At 40.5% G+C, this 20239-nt stretch overlaps 3 protein-coding genes across 3 annotated transcripts in view; all 3 read right to left on the bottom strand.

Moving 5' to 3' along the window:
* Positions 1-2397, bottom strand: part of LOC139150122 (tetratricopeptide repeat protein 13-like) — a 39621-nt gene extending 37224 nt beyond the window's left edge. Inside the window, exon 1 of the mRNA XM_070722292.1 lies at positions 2099-2397. Coding sequence (XP_070578393.1) covers positions 2099-2375 — 277 coding nt within the window. The 5' untranslated portion in view covers positions 2376-2397. The remainder of the gene's footprint in view (positions 1-2098) is intronic.
* LOC139150144 (small ribosomal subunit protein uS12m-like) overlaps positions 1-20239 on the bottom strand; it is a 629842-nt gene that overhangs the window by 523691 nt on the left and 85912 nt on the right. The gene's annotated exons all lie outside the window — the stretch shown is intronic.
* LOC139150691 (uncharacterized) lies at positions 10525-17166 on the bottom strand. Its single transcript, XM_070723115.1, has 7 exons — positions 16088-17166; positions 14585-14768; positions 14122-14190; positions 13504-13569; positions 13027-13197; positions 11408-11692; positions 10525-11072 (listed from the first exon to the last, which is right to left on the bottom strand). The coding sequence occupies exons 1-7, from the start codon at positions 17123-17125 to the stop codon at positions 10906-10908; spliced, it is 1980 nt and encodes a 659-aa protein (XP_070579216.1). The 5' UTR covers positions 17126-17166; the 3' UTR covers positions 10525-10905.

Here is a 20239-nt window from a genome sequence, read left to right as displayed (position 1 = left end):
ATAATGAAAAAATCATCGAAAGTTAGCATTACTGGGGCTGTAAACAACCAGTGGATGGCAACTGGTTCACATTCCTGGTTCACAAGGAAGAATGCACCTCGGGGACAGATACTCAGACTCAAATTTTTGCAATTCTTTACTGGTCAACCACTTGTTGGGACTAGTTTTGAAGCTCTTGGAGGACGTTATATATTTCATCGGCTTAGTTTTGTGAAAATCAAAAATTTAATTTTTCCCTTTCGATTTAACAAATTATGACGTTGACCATTTTGAGTGAAAAATATTGGTAAATATAGGTCCATCTGTTTCTCTAGTACCAAAGTTTGATTTGTGCCCCTGATTTTTATACTTGAAAGCTTCATTGATGCATGGAGCTACTTTGGTAGCTCCATGATTGATGAAAGTTTGAGCAAAAGTTTTGAGTCTTTCAATTTCAAGGCATGTACTACCAGTAACCTTGAAACACTGAATATGATGGTTTGAGTACGCTAAGCAGCATTTGTACTCAGAATTCTGCCCAGATATTCAAACCAGAACATGGACAGTGAAACAACAAAGTCAGAGCTCTTTGCCCATAGCATGTTAATACCAACTGTCGATCATAAAAGAAGTTTGACAAACATCAGAATGCAAGTGAAATGGCAGATATAATCAAACATTGTATGTCACTGACACATACTTTCCAAGTTTTCATTGATTACAAGATAAGATTTATTACTACTCAGTACTGCGTAGTATAGGTACATCATTCTTGCTATCAAGACCTGGCAAAGTTGTCTAGAGATAGCTGAAACTCAAGAAAGGACTGAAAGTACAACAAAAAGAAAGTCATCAGGTAACATGTTGGATCATCAAATAGGTACATACTTTAAGGTCAGAAAGTCTGCATTTGTCAACAATCAACAAAGATAACCTTGGGGGCATACATTCATGAAGAAACGCTGGAACAAAGGTTTTATTGGCATTTGGGAATCTCTGAGACAGGGTGATCTGAAGAAAAAAGAAATTTATCAAGGAGTGAGAAATGCAGTAAAGAAACAGATCTATATATTACTAATGTTAAAGGGCACCAATTTAATAGCCAAACAAATATGCAAGTGGTAAGTCTATTGAGTTTTCTCAATTGGCTGACTTTCAGACAATTTAATGAGGCTTAGTATACCAGCAGAGTACACAGTTCACATCACAGGCAGTCCAACAATTGATAGCCCTGTCCAAGAATCAACAATAGGGCATATGTCATGTGTATCTGGGTCAGTGAACAACTGTCAGAGCAATGCAATTGTCTTCAGAGATGTGTCTGGGTATACAAGCCAAGACTTGTCAAAATATCTTTATCAAAACATGTCTTGATCTTGCCAGGGAAGAATTGTCACTATGCATGATAACTTTTACAATTTCACGACCATTATTGAGTAAATCACTGAGGTTCTTTGTTCTTCAATGGGTCCCTTGTATTTTGTTTGCTTTCATGGTTTTCATTTGGCTATTAAAACTTCCAACATTATACATCTTTGTCCTGCCCACAAAAGCGTGCTTAAAATAAATTTTTCCCCGCGCCCTGACAAAGTGATGCAGTCCTGATAGAAATAAATAAACGCCCTCCCTTCACCACACCACTTGTGAACATATTTCTTACACGCACAGCTTCATTGGCTTGCCCCTGACGTTCCTCGAAGTGTGTACACGTAAACAAAATACAGGATTTCATCGAGGATTTGGCAGAAAGAGAACGACTTTGAAACATCGACGAAAATATGTATATTGGCCGTTGCACAAAATGCACAGCCACAGTGTAGCTCGTAGGCGGGTTACACGTCTTGATCTGTGTACATTGTCGTGTGCATCACCTGCAGCTGTGCAGTGACCGATCGGCGCGACCTGACCCCACTGACACTGCACGTCTAGACGTCCGTGCATAGATTTCGTACAAATACGAGGCTTGTGATGATAATGCAAACGGCCCTCGATCACAGAATCAAGACACAACCCGGAAATGCCACGTTTGTCTCGGTTGCGAGGCAGCATATCGGAGCTGCAAAAATCAACGGTCGATGTATGTTAGTGAGAGACGATAGCACGATAAACGAACACTCACCACACTGAGGTACAAGCTCTCCTATGTTCAATTTCGGAAGCGACTCGATTCCAATACAGTGAGCACAGTTGCTCTCCTTGTACCCACCGGAGACGGGGATTTCAACAGTAACCTTGGTTTCACGGGAACATCTGCTCACCGATCTTCCCGCACCGCCGCCTTCTTGTATTTTGAAGCTAAGATTCAACTGTAATGTATCTGGGGAGCACGGTTGGGAAGCGAGCAGCGAAACAGCGAAGGCTAGCTGTCCCCATAACAATGCTATCATCACCGCCATTTTAGTTATGAATGAAACGATCACGTCGAGCGGCATTCTGGGTAATAAGTGAATCTCTAGTGGTTTTGGGAAAGTTGTCTTCAGGAATGCAACTGATAATGCTAAAATCCAAGATTTCTTTTGTGAAATGTTACAATTTCGTAGTTTCCTTTTGTCAACATAAACCTTAAGTAAGCAAATACTCTCCATTTCCCTATAATTCAAGGATTTCATTTCATATACTGAAATTCGATATTTGCCTGTGGGGGCCAAGGTCCGGACCAAACGCTTTTTACACCGGATGGTGTAAAAAGTGCACTATAATTGAGTGAAAAAAATGCACTATAATTATTGAACATTACTTTTACGGTTTTATCTCAAATTGTCATTTGGAGTTTCTAATGACCCGGTATTAAATGCTACGATATGATATCTTACTGAATTTTGCGGAAACTAACTTTTAAAAAATGATAACGTGTAAAATTACCCAGCTGTTTTTGTTTCGGTTGCAGATTCCAAAGTCCAACGAAACTCAAGGATTAACAACCAAAGCTTGTTTCCCGATGGCAACGATTAACTTGCATGGTTTTGTTCCGTTCAGTTCAGTTCACCATACTCAACCGCATTTTGGTCGTCAATGATATAAAATTATCAGTCATTTGTTCGATAATTCCTTACATCAAATGTAATTTAACTTTTATGAGTGTCTCTGTGTTTTAATTTGCATCCATTCAAAAGCTAATATGCCGGTAATGTAAGATTTCCCTGATTGTGAGATAACACATTGCATACGTGGCATCCTCATGGAATTACCACACGTACATGTAATCGATCGTTACCGAAACTAGACGTGACCGAAACAAGATTATGCTTGTTATGTTTTTGTGTGAAATGACTATTGATTCTACGATCTAGTCCTCTTGGTTTACATAGCGAGTGTGAACATTAGGTTCCTAATATTCGTTAAGTAGTTTCAATTGCGATTTAGGGTATATAAACGTGATTGACTTCGACTCGGTCAGAAAAGTTAATATTTCATGTTCAAGCATTTATACAAGAAGGTGTCGACCACAAGTAGTGTGGAAAGCAATGCTCAGTAGCCTAAAGTCTTTCTTTGTAGCTGCTAAACGAGACGACAGCGTCTTTCTTAAACACCACCCCTAAAAGTTATTACCCTTATGGTTGAACTTGGTGCCTCGTCAAGTCATGACAGTTGTGTCAAATCAATCTCATCCAGTCATGGCAGTTTATCATATTAATATTAGGCCCCTATTGGTGTCAAACATAGGCCTAATGCGAAGTTATTACTCGACATCCTTTGAACAGCGTACATAGTAGGCCTAATACTATTTCCGAATTCGTACCCAAACACTTCAACACCCCTATGTTTGCATGCCCTATAGTACAAATATAAATTGTTAACCCGATATCTGAATAACAACACTCTGGGGCAGCCAATAGTTGCCAAGATATTGTTCACGAATACATTTTCTGCCATTTGAATTTGTAGATGCTACGGCCGGTATGTCTAAATGACCTTCCCCTGCCGTTAGATCTATAATATTCTATTAGGCATACATGGACAATACAAAAACATTCATGGTTTTTGCAGCGCGCGGGGATGAAATATCAATATCGATACGAATATTCTCAACGCAACGGAGGGACTTCTGGAAAGCTGACAATTATGAAAACTATGATTTAGTTTTGAAAGTGCGTGACACATGGTTAACTGTGGGTGACGTCACATGATCAAAGCAACCAGTCATGTCTCAAAAGCTTTTGCTCTGTGCTGTTCTGTCAAGATGAAATAAGATAGCTGTGGTAAATATTAAGAATAATTACTTTTATAACACACCACATGCTCATTCCGTGTCATGATTCGCCAGAATACGTCACGTGACGAGAAAATAGATACGACTAGTCCTCGCCGGATCGACAAAAGTGACGTCAGAGGGCATTTTTTGAAAAGCTATTTCCCTAGGGAAATAGTTCTGACCAAATTTGGAAAAGTGCCCGGTCACGTGACCGTAGTGTCGTCTGCAGCTTTGTAACAATTGCGGATGACTAGAATGTGATGTGCGTCCGGGATAGGTGACGGCACATTCTCTAAAACAGATTTTCCAACATTTTCCAACATTCCAACAGCGTAGGAACTTGAACAGCTCATCGACGGAAGAGATTGAAGTGCAACTAAGGATGTCGCAAGGTATGCTCAGAATATTTTTTGAAAGAAAGTGGTACCACGTACAACTGAAACCGCTGTGGAAACATCGCCCAGTAAACTTGTCACAATGGATTGTTGCGGTGCAAAATATCAAAGCACATTAAAAACTATATAACAATACAACATGAGCATGTAGTGTGTTATAAAACACCTATAGCCTGGTCTTTATTCGGGCTGTAGCGCTCGTCTATTACCCCTCGTGGCCGTGTGTTACCAGAAACACATCGCTATAACCCTCGGCCTACGGCCTCGGGGAATAGCGCTGTTCACGGTTACAGGTGTGTTACTAAATATAGCTTTACGCGCGCGACATCGGACACGCAGCTTGAAATGCGGACAAATTTTATCAATGTTGCATGCGTGGCTGTTTTTGCAGCTTGTACTGTGAGTCGTGAATATGTTTTTTAGTATTCACTGTTACACTAGCAGTCGCCCCCTGAGATGTATTTTCGTCGTTCTTGCATGCGTAATTTTCAAAAGCGTAATCTAAAAATGCGGACAAATATTTATTTTTGCATATTAATGAGAGAACAGTGACGTAAACTCTGAACGGCCCTATATATAGCTAGTGTAACAGTGAATACTAAAAAACATATTCACGACTTAGAGTACAAGCTGCAAAAACAGCCACGCATGCAACAGTGATAAAATTTGTCCGCATTTCAAGCTGCGTGTCCGATGTCGCGCGCGTACAGCTATATTTAGTAACAAACCTGTAACCGTGAACAAGGCTATAGCGACGTGTTTCTGGTAACACACGGCCCCTCGGGGTAATAGACGGGTGCTATAGCCCTCATGACCAGGCAATAGGTGTTTAATAACGCCCGCGTCTGTAACCTTCATCTAGACTCTCCACAGTCGCTGTGCCTTGTTTTGTGCGCGCCGACGGGCCTGCACTCGAAGACTACGCTGTGCAGCTAGTGAGCACGCGCTGCCAGACACAGCGACTGTCCGTTTTTGCAAGGGTATGAATATTCATAAGGGTAGTGACCTCAAAAGAAACACCTATCTAACTGGGCGGAGAGAATATATACTAGTAGCCGGTAGACCTATATACGTGGTATGTTTTTATTTTTCATTTTTCATTTTATTTGGCTATGCAACTTGTCATTTTTGTTTTGATTAACGGGTGTGTGGAGTTCTATAAAGTACCCGGATCAGGCAGAAATCCGACCGGTCGCTTGAAAGAAAGTCCAGACCCTGGGATTCGCGTCGCGTGTCTGAAGGGCGCGCGTGTTCCAACAGGGGAGAACGCGAATCGCAGGGTCTCTGCTAGTCTGGCAGAGACCCTGCGATTCGCGTTCTTCCCTGTCAAACAGTTGGAACACGCGCGCGCCCTTCAAAGACGCGACGCGAATCCCAGGGTCTGGACGTTCTTGCAAGCGACCGGTCGGATTTCTGCCTGATCCGGGTACTTTACAGAACTCTACGCATCCGTAAATCAAAAACAAATGACAAGTACCATAGCCAAAATAAATGTAAAATGACAAATAAAAACATACCGCGTTTATAGGTCTACTAGCTACTAGTATAATATTCACTAAGCCCAGTTAGATAGGTTTTTCTTTTGACGTCACCATCCTTATGAATATTCATATCCTTGCAAGAACTGACAGTCGCTGTGTCTGGCAGCGCGTCGTCTCGCAGCACAGCGTAGCTTTCGAATGCAGGCCCACCGCGGCGCGCACAAAAGCAGGCACAGCGACTGTGGAGAGTCTAGCAGAGACCCAATCTCCAGGCAGAGTCATCTTATCGCGTATTACCCACAATTCCTGATGTGTTCGATTCGGCGATAAGTGACTCTGCCACAGGTGTCCTGTTTACGTGGTAAATCACCACATACTGATCCGCAAACCGGAAGTCAGCTCGAAAACCGACATTGTGACGAACTCGCTGAAAATACAAAGTCCATCCTCCCTGCAAAAATGTCCATCGGTTTGAAAACTAATTACTATAAGTTTATAGCAAAACACGAACTGGAAAAATATAATTACCATTGGAACTTCTTTTAAATAGTGTAATTATTCGGGAAGAAACAAGGCTTTGACCTTTTCTGACCTTTGGGCGAATGCCCTGTATCGTCTGCTGGTGATGTATTTTCTTGAATTGTGACCCCTCCTGCACTCGAAGTTATTTATCATGGCCGTATATATGAATACTCAAGAAAGAACAATAAATAAACACTGAAAAGAGAAAATGGCGTTTTTATTTGAATTTGTAGATAACTGTGCGCGTGCTGGAATGAATTCAAACTGCCGCGCGTTACTGTGGCAATACCATAGATACAGTGCGCGACAGGTAAAAAAGTAGTTCATTGACGTTCCAATGACCTCGAGGTCACATGAATATTAATCTGCCTGTGCCAGAGATACTTATTAGCGTACGCGCGATAAGAACTCTGGTTCGAGAGTGGCAGAGACCCTGCGATTCGCGTTCTTCCCTGTCAAACAGTTGGAACGCGCGCGTCCTTCAAAGACGCGACGCGAATCCCAGGGTCTGGACGTTCTTGCAAGCGACCGGTCGGATTTCTGCCTGATCCGGGTACTTTACAGAACTCTACGCATCCGTCAATCAAAAACAAATGACAAGTACCATAGCCAAATAAAATGTAAAATGACAAATAAAAACATACCGCGTATATAGGTCTACTAGCTACAAGTATAAAATTCACTAAGCCCAGTTAGATAGGTTTTTCTTTTGACGTCACCATCCTTATGAATATTCATATCCTTGCAAGAACCGACAGTCGCTGTGTCTGGCAGCGCGTCCTCTCACAGCACAGCGTAGCTTTCGAATGCAGGCCCATCGCGGCGCGCACAAAACCAGGCACAGCGACTGTGGAGAGTCTAGGTCTCTGCCAGACTAACCTTCATCATACAATAAGTTTCGCTATCAGAGGACGCAGAGTCCAATAACTTTGTCGCGGACGGAGTAGAGAAACTTTGGGTATTATTGGACGCTGTTCGACCTTTGACTTCATGACAACTTTACGTCAACACGGGAAAAAACAAGAGACAAATTTATATGTTTTTCCGAACTTCATGCACCGAATAGTGGTGAGTCCGCGGAGCGCCGAGGACGTTTACCTGTCCGAGACCCCAACAGTGGCTGCGGCAAGAGATCATTTAGGCCCCCACCCGACCCCTGGAAATCACTTTGATCGCGGACTTTCCTCAGAAGAAGAAAATCAAATACAACTTTTGGAGGGGTTCAGAAATAGGGTTAGAGTTGGTTTTAGGGTTAGCATAGGCCTACTTAAAAGTGTTGTATACCCTACCTAAGAAAAGAATGTTAGGGTGGGGCCTTCAGGAACTCTTTTCAGTGGCCGCACTGTCCCGTTAACCTCCAAGTACTCGTACTGTAACGAATTTTTACTGAGATTTTGGAGAGTTTTGAACGACATTTCCAAAAAAATATGAGTTTCTCGATAACGCTGTTCGTATGACAGAATTTACGTAAGTCTTTCATCACGAATTCGAATAATGCAGATTCTCAGGCGAAACCGAAAATCAACGCTATCGTCATTCATTCATTCATTCATTCACTCACGAATAAACTTAAAAACAATCGCTGATTGGACCATAGGCGTGCTACGTAGTGCATAATTGGGTAATCGTAATCATTGACATTTGCAGGTGCAACTAAATCACATGCATTCGTAATCCGAATATTTCAGTGGAGGCAAAGCGTAGACATTGCTGGTTCAATTTGCCCCGCGACTGTTGGAACCAACTGGACAAAATACTGACTGATTTTGAACATTTTAGTTCCTCGTAATTATGGACGACGCAGAAAATAACAGTGCAATGGTTCACATCACGGCTGCCAATCTGGCATGACAGTCTCTGCCGAGTGTTTTATAGTGATCTGTTGTGCTTCTTAAGGTGGAGCTGCACGTCGCCAACACAGTTTTTTTCAAAGGAATATTTCTCATCTAAGATGACAAGGAAACCCCCTCTTACCATAAGCTTATATTTGCAAAAAGCAGAGAATCTAAAGTTTAGTAATGGTAACAATAATTTACTCAAAGGATGGATGGGTGTGTATTTTGGGTAAAAATCCTTAATTTTCGCATTAATGATAAAAATTAATATTAAGTCAAAAACTTGATACTATTTTCTGAAATGTAATATTTCACTTGACAAGATATATGTAGAAAAAACGACTATTTCATTTTACATTATCTATCCTCATTCTAAAACGGCATATGTTCAAAGACTGACACTCAAAAAAGTGATTAAAAACATGGTTAGTAAAATTAAAATGCCTCTTATTCAAAATGCAAGAACTTTATCGCCAAACAAAATTTTCGTTTTGTTATAAGATTTAGAGAACAAAATGTGAAAATTTCAGAAAATTTGACCCAGCCAGAGTGGAGTTAAGTTCTTTGAAAATCTTGAAATTGGGAGAAAAGAGAAGCCTGGAAATTGGGTGATTTGCATACATCTACAAAAATTAACACTTCTTTATCACGCAACTTACGACTACTTGACAAGCTAAAAGGTGAACCCAGCCAATATTTTAATCTTGGATTAAAAAATTAATTAAAATTGAATGAATATTTGCAAAAAAACCGTGACTTTGAGCAAAAGACACTGTGTTGAGTGCAGTTAACTGGGCTCGTAATGAGCCAGCGTCGCAGCGTGCAAGTTATGGCCTCGGAGGTGTCATATCAGCTGATATCAATCGATCAGTCTTCAGTTCTCGGTCTGGTAAACGCGAGCGCTTCGTACAAGATAAGGGATGGTCACACTGTTGAAGAGTTTGTCATTTGCAATTAGTTCTGAGTAACCAACATCACCAAATTTATCATTATGAGATGTAAATTTTATTACGGTTTAATTCTAATATTAAGTATTGTTTCAGTTTATTTTGTGCTATAGGTCTCTGACCAGTTTAAATTAATTTGTCTCTCGGTGTGCTTTTCATTATATCCCGATTCTCCAGCCTTCCTCACAATTCGTTTGGCTTGGATCTACTTTGATACATCGGCAAGACGCACCCCTATGCTAAATTGGTACTCGACTCCTAGACTAACTTGTGACTTTTTTGTATTTTTGGCACTCTCCATGTGTCAGATCTCATTCCAGTGAACTCCAGGTGCTAGCTTCATATTTTGATTTTATCCACTGTATTGGTTATTATAACACTAAACAGGCCGAGGATACCTCTTTTGAGTGGGTTTACCAACAGCGGACAGTTTCTTTGTCCGAAACAGTACAAACAAGTTATCCCGGACACTTCTTAGGTGTAAAAGAGTACGGATAATTGGAATACATGATTAATTGAGAGACTTGCCTGGTAAACTGTCCAGTATTCAAGTAAGCAATATTGTTCTCAAACAATAGATACGAGACAAAAAGTAGTATAATTACTGAAGTCGAAGCTCTTGCTTCCCATAAACGGGGGTTCAAGAACTTTTATCCAGCAATGACCAATGTTCCTCAACACCGACACTCTCGGCTGACATTGGATTTTATTAATTTGCCGACAGTGATTATCATAAGTTTTGTAATGCTAGATCAACACACAATTGGCACATCAGACAATATACAGTTTACTAAAACCAGTCTCTGAATGATGTGCAACGGTCGTATTCCATTTCCAAGTATACTACCCTTATGACAACAGTAGTGATGTGTCAAGGCCTTGCGATTAAAGAGTTCTTAGCCTGTCGATCATGTCGACGTCCTTGTTCATAGGTACGAGTTTGAGATGTTTTTCTTTTTCCTGAACAAAATCGATCTAGTGGATAGTTAAAAGTGAAAATCAAAGTCGACGGGATGTTCTGTAGATTTATATATTTTTAATGTCAAGTATATTGCTTGAAGAAATGCGTTGTCTGTAAATAGTTAACGTCTTTCTTGGTAAGTACTTTTGGAGCATTACGAGTAAGCATTTCAATCAGAAAATGAAAATTTACTTCCATTCACACGATTTTTGAAATGTATCTTATCATATAATTGTCACAGTGTGTTGAAAAACCCGTAAAACGACAAGCAGTCTCACTGCTGTGCAACCTAGGAAGTTTTCTTCACCCGTCCTGGAAAACGAATAATTTTAAGTAATTTCGCAGGATACTAGTGCGCCCGGTTACAGGGTGCCTCTGTGTTATTGTGACTCTGGGCCTGAGAATCAACTCCCTACATCAAAGTCATACGCGTAAAGTCCAACTGCGACTAATCCTTTTGAAACTCACTGAAATCCTCTAAAGTCCTGCTTAGTCGTTGATCGTATTTGACACTGATCTGAGACGATAAAAAAGTCCCCTTGGCACTGATCAACAATAACTAATTTACAGCTTATGCGAAGGCTTGTAAGATATTAGTTCGTTCGGTCGGCGTTATTGTCTTCAGAACTGTCATTACATGTGACTGTCCGAATAGATGTCCGACGTTTCTCAAGAACTCTCTCCAGAGATGATGATGATGATGATGATGCCTTTGTCATCTTCTGCGCCGTTGCATTCGCAACCTTGCGCAGCGGCCTACCTGCAGTGAAAGGGCGACATTCAAAGGGATACAAATTTAGTATAGGTGGACTTTAACCGGCTTATGCTTACAATGGATAGATTATACACAAAATTCAAGCTGTACAAAGTTAAACCAATCAATTGAATGAGGATCAAGAACAACTGAGAGAGACAACTCTCGAGCTCTTTATGGTTAGATTTCCAATTGGCACATTATCCAGGCACTGCTGTTGTTTCTGTTATCTCCATTCGTACTGTCCACACTCAGGTAATTTGGTGGCTTAACAACAGGTGTTGTAGACACAAGTAATTCAAATGACATCACAGAAATATCCTGTATGCTATCAAAAGTACCTTTGTCAAAGAAATTGTTGAGTTCCTTCAGTAGCATTGAGTGGAGGCTGGGTTTCTCTTCATGTCTTGGTCTCCGCTTACCCCTTCCCCAAACTTTACCAAGCTCTGATGACTCTAATAGCTGGGGAGGTGGGGGAGGGTGGCAAGCATGGGCTTCCTGCTCGCATAATGACGTCTTGTATGCCTGATGATAGAGAAACTTGTCCAGTTTTCCACCGATGTTTTTCATCTCTTCGACTATATCTGGTAGTGCGCTCAGACCGGACAAAAGCTCGCCTTGAGGAACTGTTGAGAAGAGAAAGCGGATTAACCATGCAATGTGTTTTTATATGAAACAAACGGAATTGAGCTAAAAAAGGCCTCTCTGATGAAATGTTGCGAATAGAAAAATAGTAGATTTGAATAGATTACTTCTACTTGGCAGATGTTAGTGAAATTAACACTTAAATGAAACAAAAGAAGTGAAATGCATTGTTGGGAAACACACCAGGAATAAAATAAATAAAGAATGAATGAATGAATGAATGAATGAATGAATGAATGAATGAATGAATGAATGAATGAATGAATGAATGAATCGATGCTGTGTGAATGGATAAGCAATGTCAGACTATACATCTGTAGTCCGATGTCAGCCCACTCCCTTAACTTGGTAGTAAAAAAATTCCATTTCCTAAAAATATTACGGAATACCCAGGAGGAGAAAAATTGCTGATTCAAAAACGGTGTCACCATGCCCTGATGTCAAGATAACGTTGGCTGCGTGTATCTTTCTTTAAAAACTGTAAGAAAACTGCACACCCAGCATTTCGCCCCGATCTTTCATAAATATTCTTTTCATTTGGATTGCTTGTCAGTGATCCACTTGATATGAGAGAATCACTAGCGAAACAATACTTTGAAACATAGACTTGAAGAAAAAGACAGTGCTCCGATTTTAATCAGCTTCTTGATCCTTCGAATACAGAAATTTGCCGAAGTTTACCGAGCTGCACAGTCATATGTTTCTATGCCGTGTATAGTATAGAGTAAGTTGGGAGCACCAAAGTTTCCACAAATCTCTTCCCTTGGCGATACGCAGATTGAAGAAAACATACCTACAAAGCGATCTTGACTAAAGGGAATGCTAAAATTATCTGTAGTGTTTAAAGTTTAACTTTGATCGCTTGGACTGCAAACTTGTCACACACAAACACTTTGTACCTCTGGCATTTAAGGCAGTTGGCGCGCGCCTTGCAATTGAAAGATTTAAACTTTCAATCAAACTTGCTTTAAGGAAACTTGAGACATTTCCCTTTGGAAAGCAACAAGAAAAATCAGGGTCACTGGGCAAAATTTTGTACGAGAGAAATTAAATTGCCAGAAAAATCACCGATATTTTGAAATTCAAAATGGTCACCATCCCCTTGTTTATTCTATGGTGAATGATTTAGTTTTCAATTTAAAAAAAATAGAAGTGGGAAACTTTCGACTTGCACCGCGAACTTTAAAATTAGCCTACTGAAGAGATAGATCAATAAGTATCGTAAAAATTTGAGAGTCGGAATATCTATCCCCGAGGTGCATTCTACCTGAATCGCAGTATACGTAGAAATCGGTATAGGCTGAGATCTACTCACAGAGTGGTTCGCTAGAGTTCAGCAAATGACTTGAGCAGTGACTGTGACACCTAATTGTGGGCTCAGACAATGAACGTCTATGACACCTACTGCCACACGGCGAAGAAAGTGAGCTGGTCCGATTAGTTGTGCGAAGAGGTGTGACTCCATGATGTCCAAAAGAGTTTCCCGCTGACATCCAGGGAAGGCGAAAAATGAAATAAAAAAGATATAGATAGAAATGTTATAAGATCTAAACATCAGACCTGTAGACGGCAGTGGAGCGAAATTTTCATAAGATTTCTTTATACAGGACATGCCAGTAAATCAACGATTCACAAGTGTATGTAACACTCATAAATATATCATTTTCTGATGTCACTAGGATATTCATGCAGAGTGACTTTAACCGACTTTGCAAAGACATTTTCCATGGATTGGTATTGAGTTTTTTATTGGTTTGTTCCTGCCTCGTTTAAACTTCTTGAAAGTTCTTACCTTCAAACGACGATGGGCGAATCACGCTTCGTAAGGCAAAAACGCGCTTTTGAATTTGTTCGATCACTGAAAGAAGATAAATGAGCCGTTATGATTGAGGCAGAACGCGCCTCGGGGACAGACATACGGACTTTCAATCTCTTACAATTCTTTTCTGATATACCTCTTGTGGGGGTTCATTTTGAAGCTCTTGGTGAAAGAAAAATTTTCACCGGCTTAGTTTTTCGAAAATCGAAAATTTGATTTTTTCTTGATAGAGTTAACACAGGGATGGCTGCCTTTTTGAATTTCAAATATCGGGAAATCTTTGGTTATTTGTTTCTCTAGTACCAAAATTTGCTCGGTGACCCCCGATTTTTATTCTTTATTTAGTAAGAGAATGGATGAAAGTTTCATTAAGGAAAGTTTGAGCAAAAGTTTAAGTCTTTCACTACCTTAAACGTGAACAACGTCCAATGTTAACTTGGTCAGGCAAACGTAGATTTCTCAATGATTCACTCAGTGGGTTACTGTCAGATACCTATGCACATCTTTCGCGAATAACAAAAACTACGATGGTTGCTGATGAACTTTCCAAAACTGACATAAAGTTGACAGAAATTATCTTTGATGACTTACTGTTTCTGGCCTCGCCGGCTTTCTCTTTAAACAAACGAATTTGCACAACTCCCTCGATATTGAGCGATCCTGTTCGGAAAGGGAACAGAGAAGAAAACTGATTTAATCAACAGAGTAAATTTTACTTTATATCGGCAGTGGAAAGGTACTTGCCCGGAGAACACTGTAACAATGCTGATAGCTATGATGATATCAGGATTGCAATAATCATGATCTTGATCATCGTCATCATTGTTAATATCATATACAACGTCAAGAGCTATAATCCAGACGATAATCGGAACACAGTGGTTTCGGCAGTGACGATGTTAATGATTGCTATGATGGCTCGGGTAATGTGGTGGTGCTGATGGTGCTGGTGTTGGTAATAATGATGATGATAATGATGATGATGATGATGACGACGACGACGACGACGACGACGACGACGATAATGATGATGATGATCGGAAATCGAGCTTACCTGATTTATTCCCAATCGTATTTGACTCTATTTTCTCAGAACCTGGATTCTCCGTGTTTTCCTCACACCTACCGACAACGGAAGTCACGTTGTCAAATGTAGACCAGATCTCCGAATTCCCCGTCGGAGACTTGCTCTGAGATTTGTCTTTGCACCGCTCACTGTGTCTACTTTTCGGTACATCCTGTTGAAGAAAGTGATGGAGGCGAACTAATGACGTCATTATGAGATACAGTGTGTGTGTGCAATGTCTCTGTATCTGTATTTCGTGGTGGTTTTTCTTGCAGAAGTTTGGCAGCTTAACATAATGATGGTTCCATAATAGTTTCATAGAGATCAGCTTCTTGTAGAGAATTTCTAGAAGCTTTGCCAAAAGTAAACGAGTACACGACTGTAACAAGATATCAGCTTGTGTACAGGGATGGTACAACACAATATTAAAAGGTCAAAGGTAACTCTACAGTAAGTGTTGTGTGTTGCTAAGATCCATGTAACAGCGTAAGGACAGTTTATTTTGGTCGATAGGTCAGTCACATCTCTCACTTAGGGATGAACAATTAGACCGTGGGAGGGGGTGGCCAAGATGCTGACTTATAATCTCTTCCAAGTTCCAGTTTAACAAATCTCATATTATTTTTTCGGATTTTGTAGTACATGTATTCCCCTTTCCAATTCACACCTGTTTTGATCGACCGTCGTGTGAACATATTTCTTTCAAAAATCAGTATGGCTGTAAAACGTTTTGCATCACTTTTTTGCTCCGCAGATTTTTTCCCAATTTTGGACCACCCGCTTCCCATCTCTTTTATGTTCATTTAAACATTATTTTAACAAGTTAGTTTGTTTTCTTGTACTTTTGGTCAAGATGTTCGGCAACAATACAACATTATGACAACATTGAATTCACGTCTCGGAAATTTTTTCATTTCTCGGCATCTCGATGGTGCTTGGAGAAATTATTTCATATTCCGCCGTAGTGACACCAAAATTGACTAAAGAACTCACAAACATGGTGTATATCAAATAGCATACATACAATCATGACAGACACGTAACTGCAGACTTTAAATATCTATATATAAGTGAACAAACTATAACGAACCAGTCATTACTAAATATGTCTGTCTTCTAATTGGAGGTATACAGTCACCTGTAATCTAAATATGCCCATATATGGTCAAAGGGGCGTTCCTTGGTATTCAAAATGCCCATATGAGGGCACTGTTTTTTAAAAAGCGGCCACCCGCTTAAAATCTGGGATTGGTTAGGTTTTCTCTTTCCATGGTAACTGTGGCAAAATTGGAACAGGTGACAGTATACCTTTAAGTTATTGAAAATTAGGAATGCAACACACGGAACAAAATTAATATTCACAGATACTTAGCACATGGTAAATATTTATTGATTAAGTATATTAAGAGTAATATGAGCAGTTTATTCACTCTCGTGTGCATGGAGGTAGTCTACTTTGAGCTTTTCCGTATCGCAGGAACTACGCCTTACCTGTTTCCCATGCTGTGGATGTTTGTGTTTGTTGATCTGCGTGTATGCGATGCTATCATCTTTGAAAGACTTTCGCATCGTTTCGGATTCTTGTCTCTGATGAAGTATCTTCGAACGCTGGGGACAAGATTCGCCTGTACTTCTAACAATACAATGTTTCTGTGACCCAACTTGGCGATTCTGCTTTAACGTTTTCACGACTATACTCCGATTGCCAGGTGTCTGTGACTTCTCGCCGTTATCATTTACGTGCCGGAAAACCAGTGTAGGGTCCCCGTATTCCGTTTCCGTATGTCGAATGTCAACTGTAACGTCTGCATCACGTTGGTTCTTCTCCGACACTTCGTTTTCGGGCAACCTACGACAAAAACTTTCTCCCATCTGTGATTTGCACGGTGTTACATTCCCAGGAAAAGCATGTGTTCGGATATCTTCTGGCACCAAATATCCTCCTTCCTCGTCTTCGTTGCTCTGTCGCGCTCCTTGTAGTGCATACCTATCAGTTTCATTATGTCGCCCTTGCCCACCTGACGTAGCTACCGCCCCCTCCGTGTCCGGGCGAGTGTAATCACCTGTATGACATGACCGTTGCCGTGAGTTCTGTGTGACTCTTCCGTCACGTTGATTGTACAAATCATCAGTGCTGGTCGACTTGTCTTCTTGGCTCCGTCTTACCAACGCCGACTGATTCCACTGAGGGTATGGGAATTTCGCCGGTCGGCAATCGCACCCGGGATACTCGCTAGAGACGACGAGAGTTTTCCCGGACACGCTGTCGTGCATCAAATTGTCTAAACTTGACTCATTTCGAAACGACTGCCTCGGTAGTTTGTGTTTCGCCTTTTCATTTCCTCTCCTTGTACGAAAACGACGCTCGAAGATGTCTCCGGATGATCGCACACCGACTTCCGATGACACTACAACGGGCTCCCTCAATATTTGTCCGTCGACTTTCTCCCTGTGTGCCCGTAATTGAGCATTATTTTTTCCGACAGGATAAATTTTAGCTTCTGTTTTGCTTTTGGAGGAGTTTTTCATCCTCGTAGACCTAGTTTTTCTAAGTTTCTGTTTCCTGGAAAATATTTTGAAGAACGGAAGAAAGCATCCCTGGCATGAACAGAAGTCAACATTCTAACCGTCGCTTCTGCGCGTTCCAGAACGCGCGGTCATGGTAAACGCACTGCAAGCGCACTCAACGCCAACAAAAAAACCTGCCTTGGTCATTTCGAAACTCGCTTTGTGGGCTGTAGTTGAATACATCGACATTTCAAAATCTACCTTTCCCACATATATCTTAAGAGACTTCTCAAGCGACAAGTTGTCACCATTATTTATGAACGTTGTTTATGATGGGCCACCACCTTGGCGGTCCATGCTTCGTGTCTACGATTCTAGCGCCTTTTCTTCCTTTCTGCTAAAGTCGTTGGAGCATGTCATTTGATGTACAATGTTTAGTCTATACTTGAAAACGGGGAAAGTCCATTACGGTCGAACCAACCCTTGAAATATTTCTCCAAAAGCCTAAAACAAACACGATCACACATCATTACGCGAACACCATCGATGACTGAGGCGGTAACTACCATCAACCATATAAACAGCTAGCAGCTGAGCTGCTCTCAAACGTGCAGCGACAACCTACGTGTGCGAATTTTTTTTTCCATCCCAGCGGTATGGATCACTTACTCAGTCAACAAAGGCGCCATCATGCGGTAAACCAGAGAATTCTCAAGAGAGCAATCATGACCAATTAGCGTTTAGGCCTCAATGCATGGTGGTGTTGAGATGAATAACGAGCATTTTTATGCCTACAAACAAACAAAAAAATCTAAAGGTTAGTATAAAAAACCAGGAGAAAATAATAAACGTCTAGGCACCTTGCTGGCATAACAACCGACATCGAATGTTGGGGAATGTTAACTTCGCTGAGATAACGAACGGATGATTGTAATTAAATTACCGGATACGTGCTGGCAATTCAAATGATGTGCCGTGTCATCTGACAATTGTTTTTATTATCCATGTCGTCTGACGACCGCGCCGAAGGGAGGGGTTGTTTTCATATGGTTCTCGGCTTGTAAAGAACCGCCTGAAAAGACGAAGAAAGAATTCTTGTGTGGAGAGTTGACCAGCAAAAAATATCAATGCCCACAGAGGGGTCGCCGAGTCCCAGCTCATCGACCCTGTGAGGCGAAAACGGCGAATCAAAACAAAAACGTGTGCAAATAACGCAGAAGGGCATTACACAGTGGAGCTCGCGGCATTCCCTCATCTTGTATGTTTGTGCGGTTCTGACTCGGATCGGTTCTTATACCAATGATAATATAAAAGTAGAAATACTTTATCTTCACAGTTAACCTCTTCCACTAGCGTAAACGGCGCCTTTAGAGTGTTCTGGTGTGGTGCCGTGTTATTTGTCCCATTTCATGAAAATCTGGGGCTTCCAAACATTTACATTTAAGAAAATGCCATATTCTGTTGGTGCTGCTCAGACAACTTACTTCTGTTTATCACTAACATTTGCATATATCTACAATAGGGCTCGAGACAGGAGAGAGAGAGAGAGAGAGAGAGAGAGAGAGAGAGAGAGAGAGAGAGAGAGAGAGAGAGGGTTGCGTCTTCGGTGATCTACTCCGGTCTAAGGCTGCATTCACAAACACCTTTGGAGGGGGAATGCGGAATTGACCGGGGAAAGACTTGAAGATATCAAGGGTATGTTGGACGCTTGAAAGGATTTGCGGACTTAAGGGAGTTAACTCGCGAACAAACTGTATCTGATTGATATGAAATACGTGTTGGGTTGTCAGTTTAAACTATAACGTTTGGCTATTGGGTGGTTTTGTTTTGTGTATCCACTGCAGTTTTTTGTTCTACGCCCCGAAACGGGATGAAAAGTCCAGCACAGCTATATATGTACAATCTGCATTGTTGTTGTTTAAAATTGTTGTTTAAATATATATATATATATATATATATATATATATATATATATATATATATATATATATATATATATATATATATATATGTTACAGATATAGCAAGCTTTGACAGGGAAAATATATAATACTTTACATGTAGACTACCACGAGAAGTGAAATAATAATTTTGCGTAAATTTCCAATATCATATTTGTTGTCCACATCTGAACTTTCAAGCACCCTATTTGAATCAAGTACACTTGTATCAATTGTCAAACACTTATAAGAGCACAGATTCAGTAAGTATAGTTTTCTCATAGACTCCAATGTACAGTGAATTCACATTTTCGGTGAAATTCCAAAATCAGATTTCTTGTACACTGTACGCACTTGTGACAACCCCATTCTAATCAAGTATATTTATACCAATTATCCAACGTCCATAAATGCACAGATATTACTAGTTTTATTGTGGTCATAGTTTTCCCATAGATTACCGTGTGTAGTGAATAAACATTATCGATGAAATTAAAAAAACAAATATTTGTACACACATACACTTTTTACCTGCCACTTAAACAAAGAACATTTACATGAATTATCAAACACATATAAATGTAGAGATATAGCTTGTTTTCGATGGGAAAATGTTAATAGTTTACCCATTAGACTCCTATGTATTGTGATTTGACACTTTTAGACACAAAGCACTATATCGGTCTCATTTTGTCTTCCTTTGAGGCGGGGAAGGGATTTCAATATTATAGCAAGTCAGAAGGGGGGACTTGAGCGCATTGTGAGTTTGTTAGGGAGGCATTTGAAAAAAAATCTGCGAACTACTTTAGAATCTCCCGCCCCCTCCAGATGTGTTTGTGAATACAGCCTAATTGTAAGTTCTCGTGAGCTCTGTGGCGCGAATTCTGTGCAATCAAGCGGAACAGCTCAGGTTTTGATCGTTAACAACGGGGAACCTTTGCCTTTCTGTCGTAACACTAAAGATATGTGCTGGTCATCATGGTTGAAGATTTCTCTTGCTTCTTTCAAAAGCATGTGAGACTGAAAGCTTGCATAGTACACACTGTTAGCAAACAATATGAAGAGTCGCCTCTGTACTTTATAGAGGGTGATCGACGTTCTATTGAAAATGCGAATTTTATTCCACGCTTTACCCTTTCTTTTTTTCAGTTCTCACTGGTGATTGTGATGTATCTGCTTCTAATAAGTTTCGTAT

The sequence above is a fragment of the Ptychodera flava genome, chromosome 14 (genome assembly GCF_041260155.1).
Source record: "Ptychodera flava strain L36383 chromosome 14, AS_Pfla_20210202, whole genome shotgun sequence".
Taxonomy (NCBI): Eukaryota; Metazoa; Hemichordata; class Enteropneusta; family Ptychoderidae; genus Ptychodera; species Ptychodera flava.
The sequence above is the reverse complement of the archived record's forward strand: the minus strand, read 5'-3'. Positions and strand labels throughout refer to the sequence as shown.

Bases quoted from the DNA above. Each gene is read 5' to 3' on its own strand.
- LOC139150691 (XM_070723115.1), bottom strand. From the start codon at position 17,125: ATGAAAAACTCCTCCAAAAGCAAAACAGAAGCTAAAATTTATCCTGTC. The intron at 14,769-16,087 runs GTAAGGCGTAGT...TTTCTTCAACAG, and splicing joins ATCCACAGCATGGGAAACAG to GATGTACCGAAAAGTAGACA. The intron at 11,693-13,026 runs GTGAGTAGATCT...TCTTCTCAACAG, and splicing joins GAACTCTAGCGAACCACTCT to TTCCTCAAGGCGAGCTTTTG.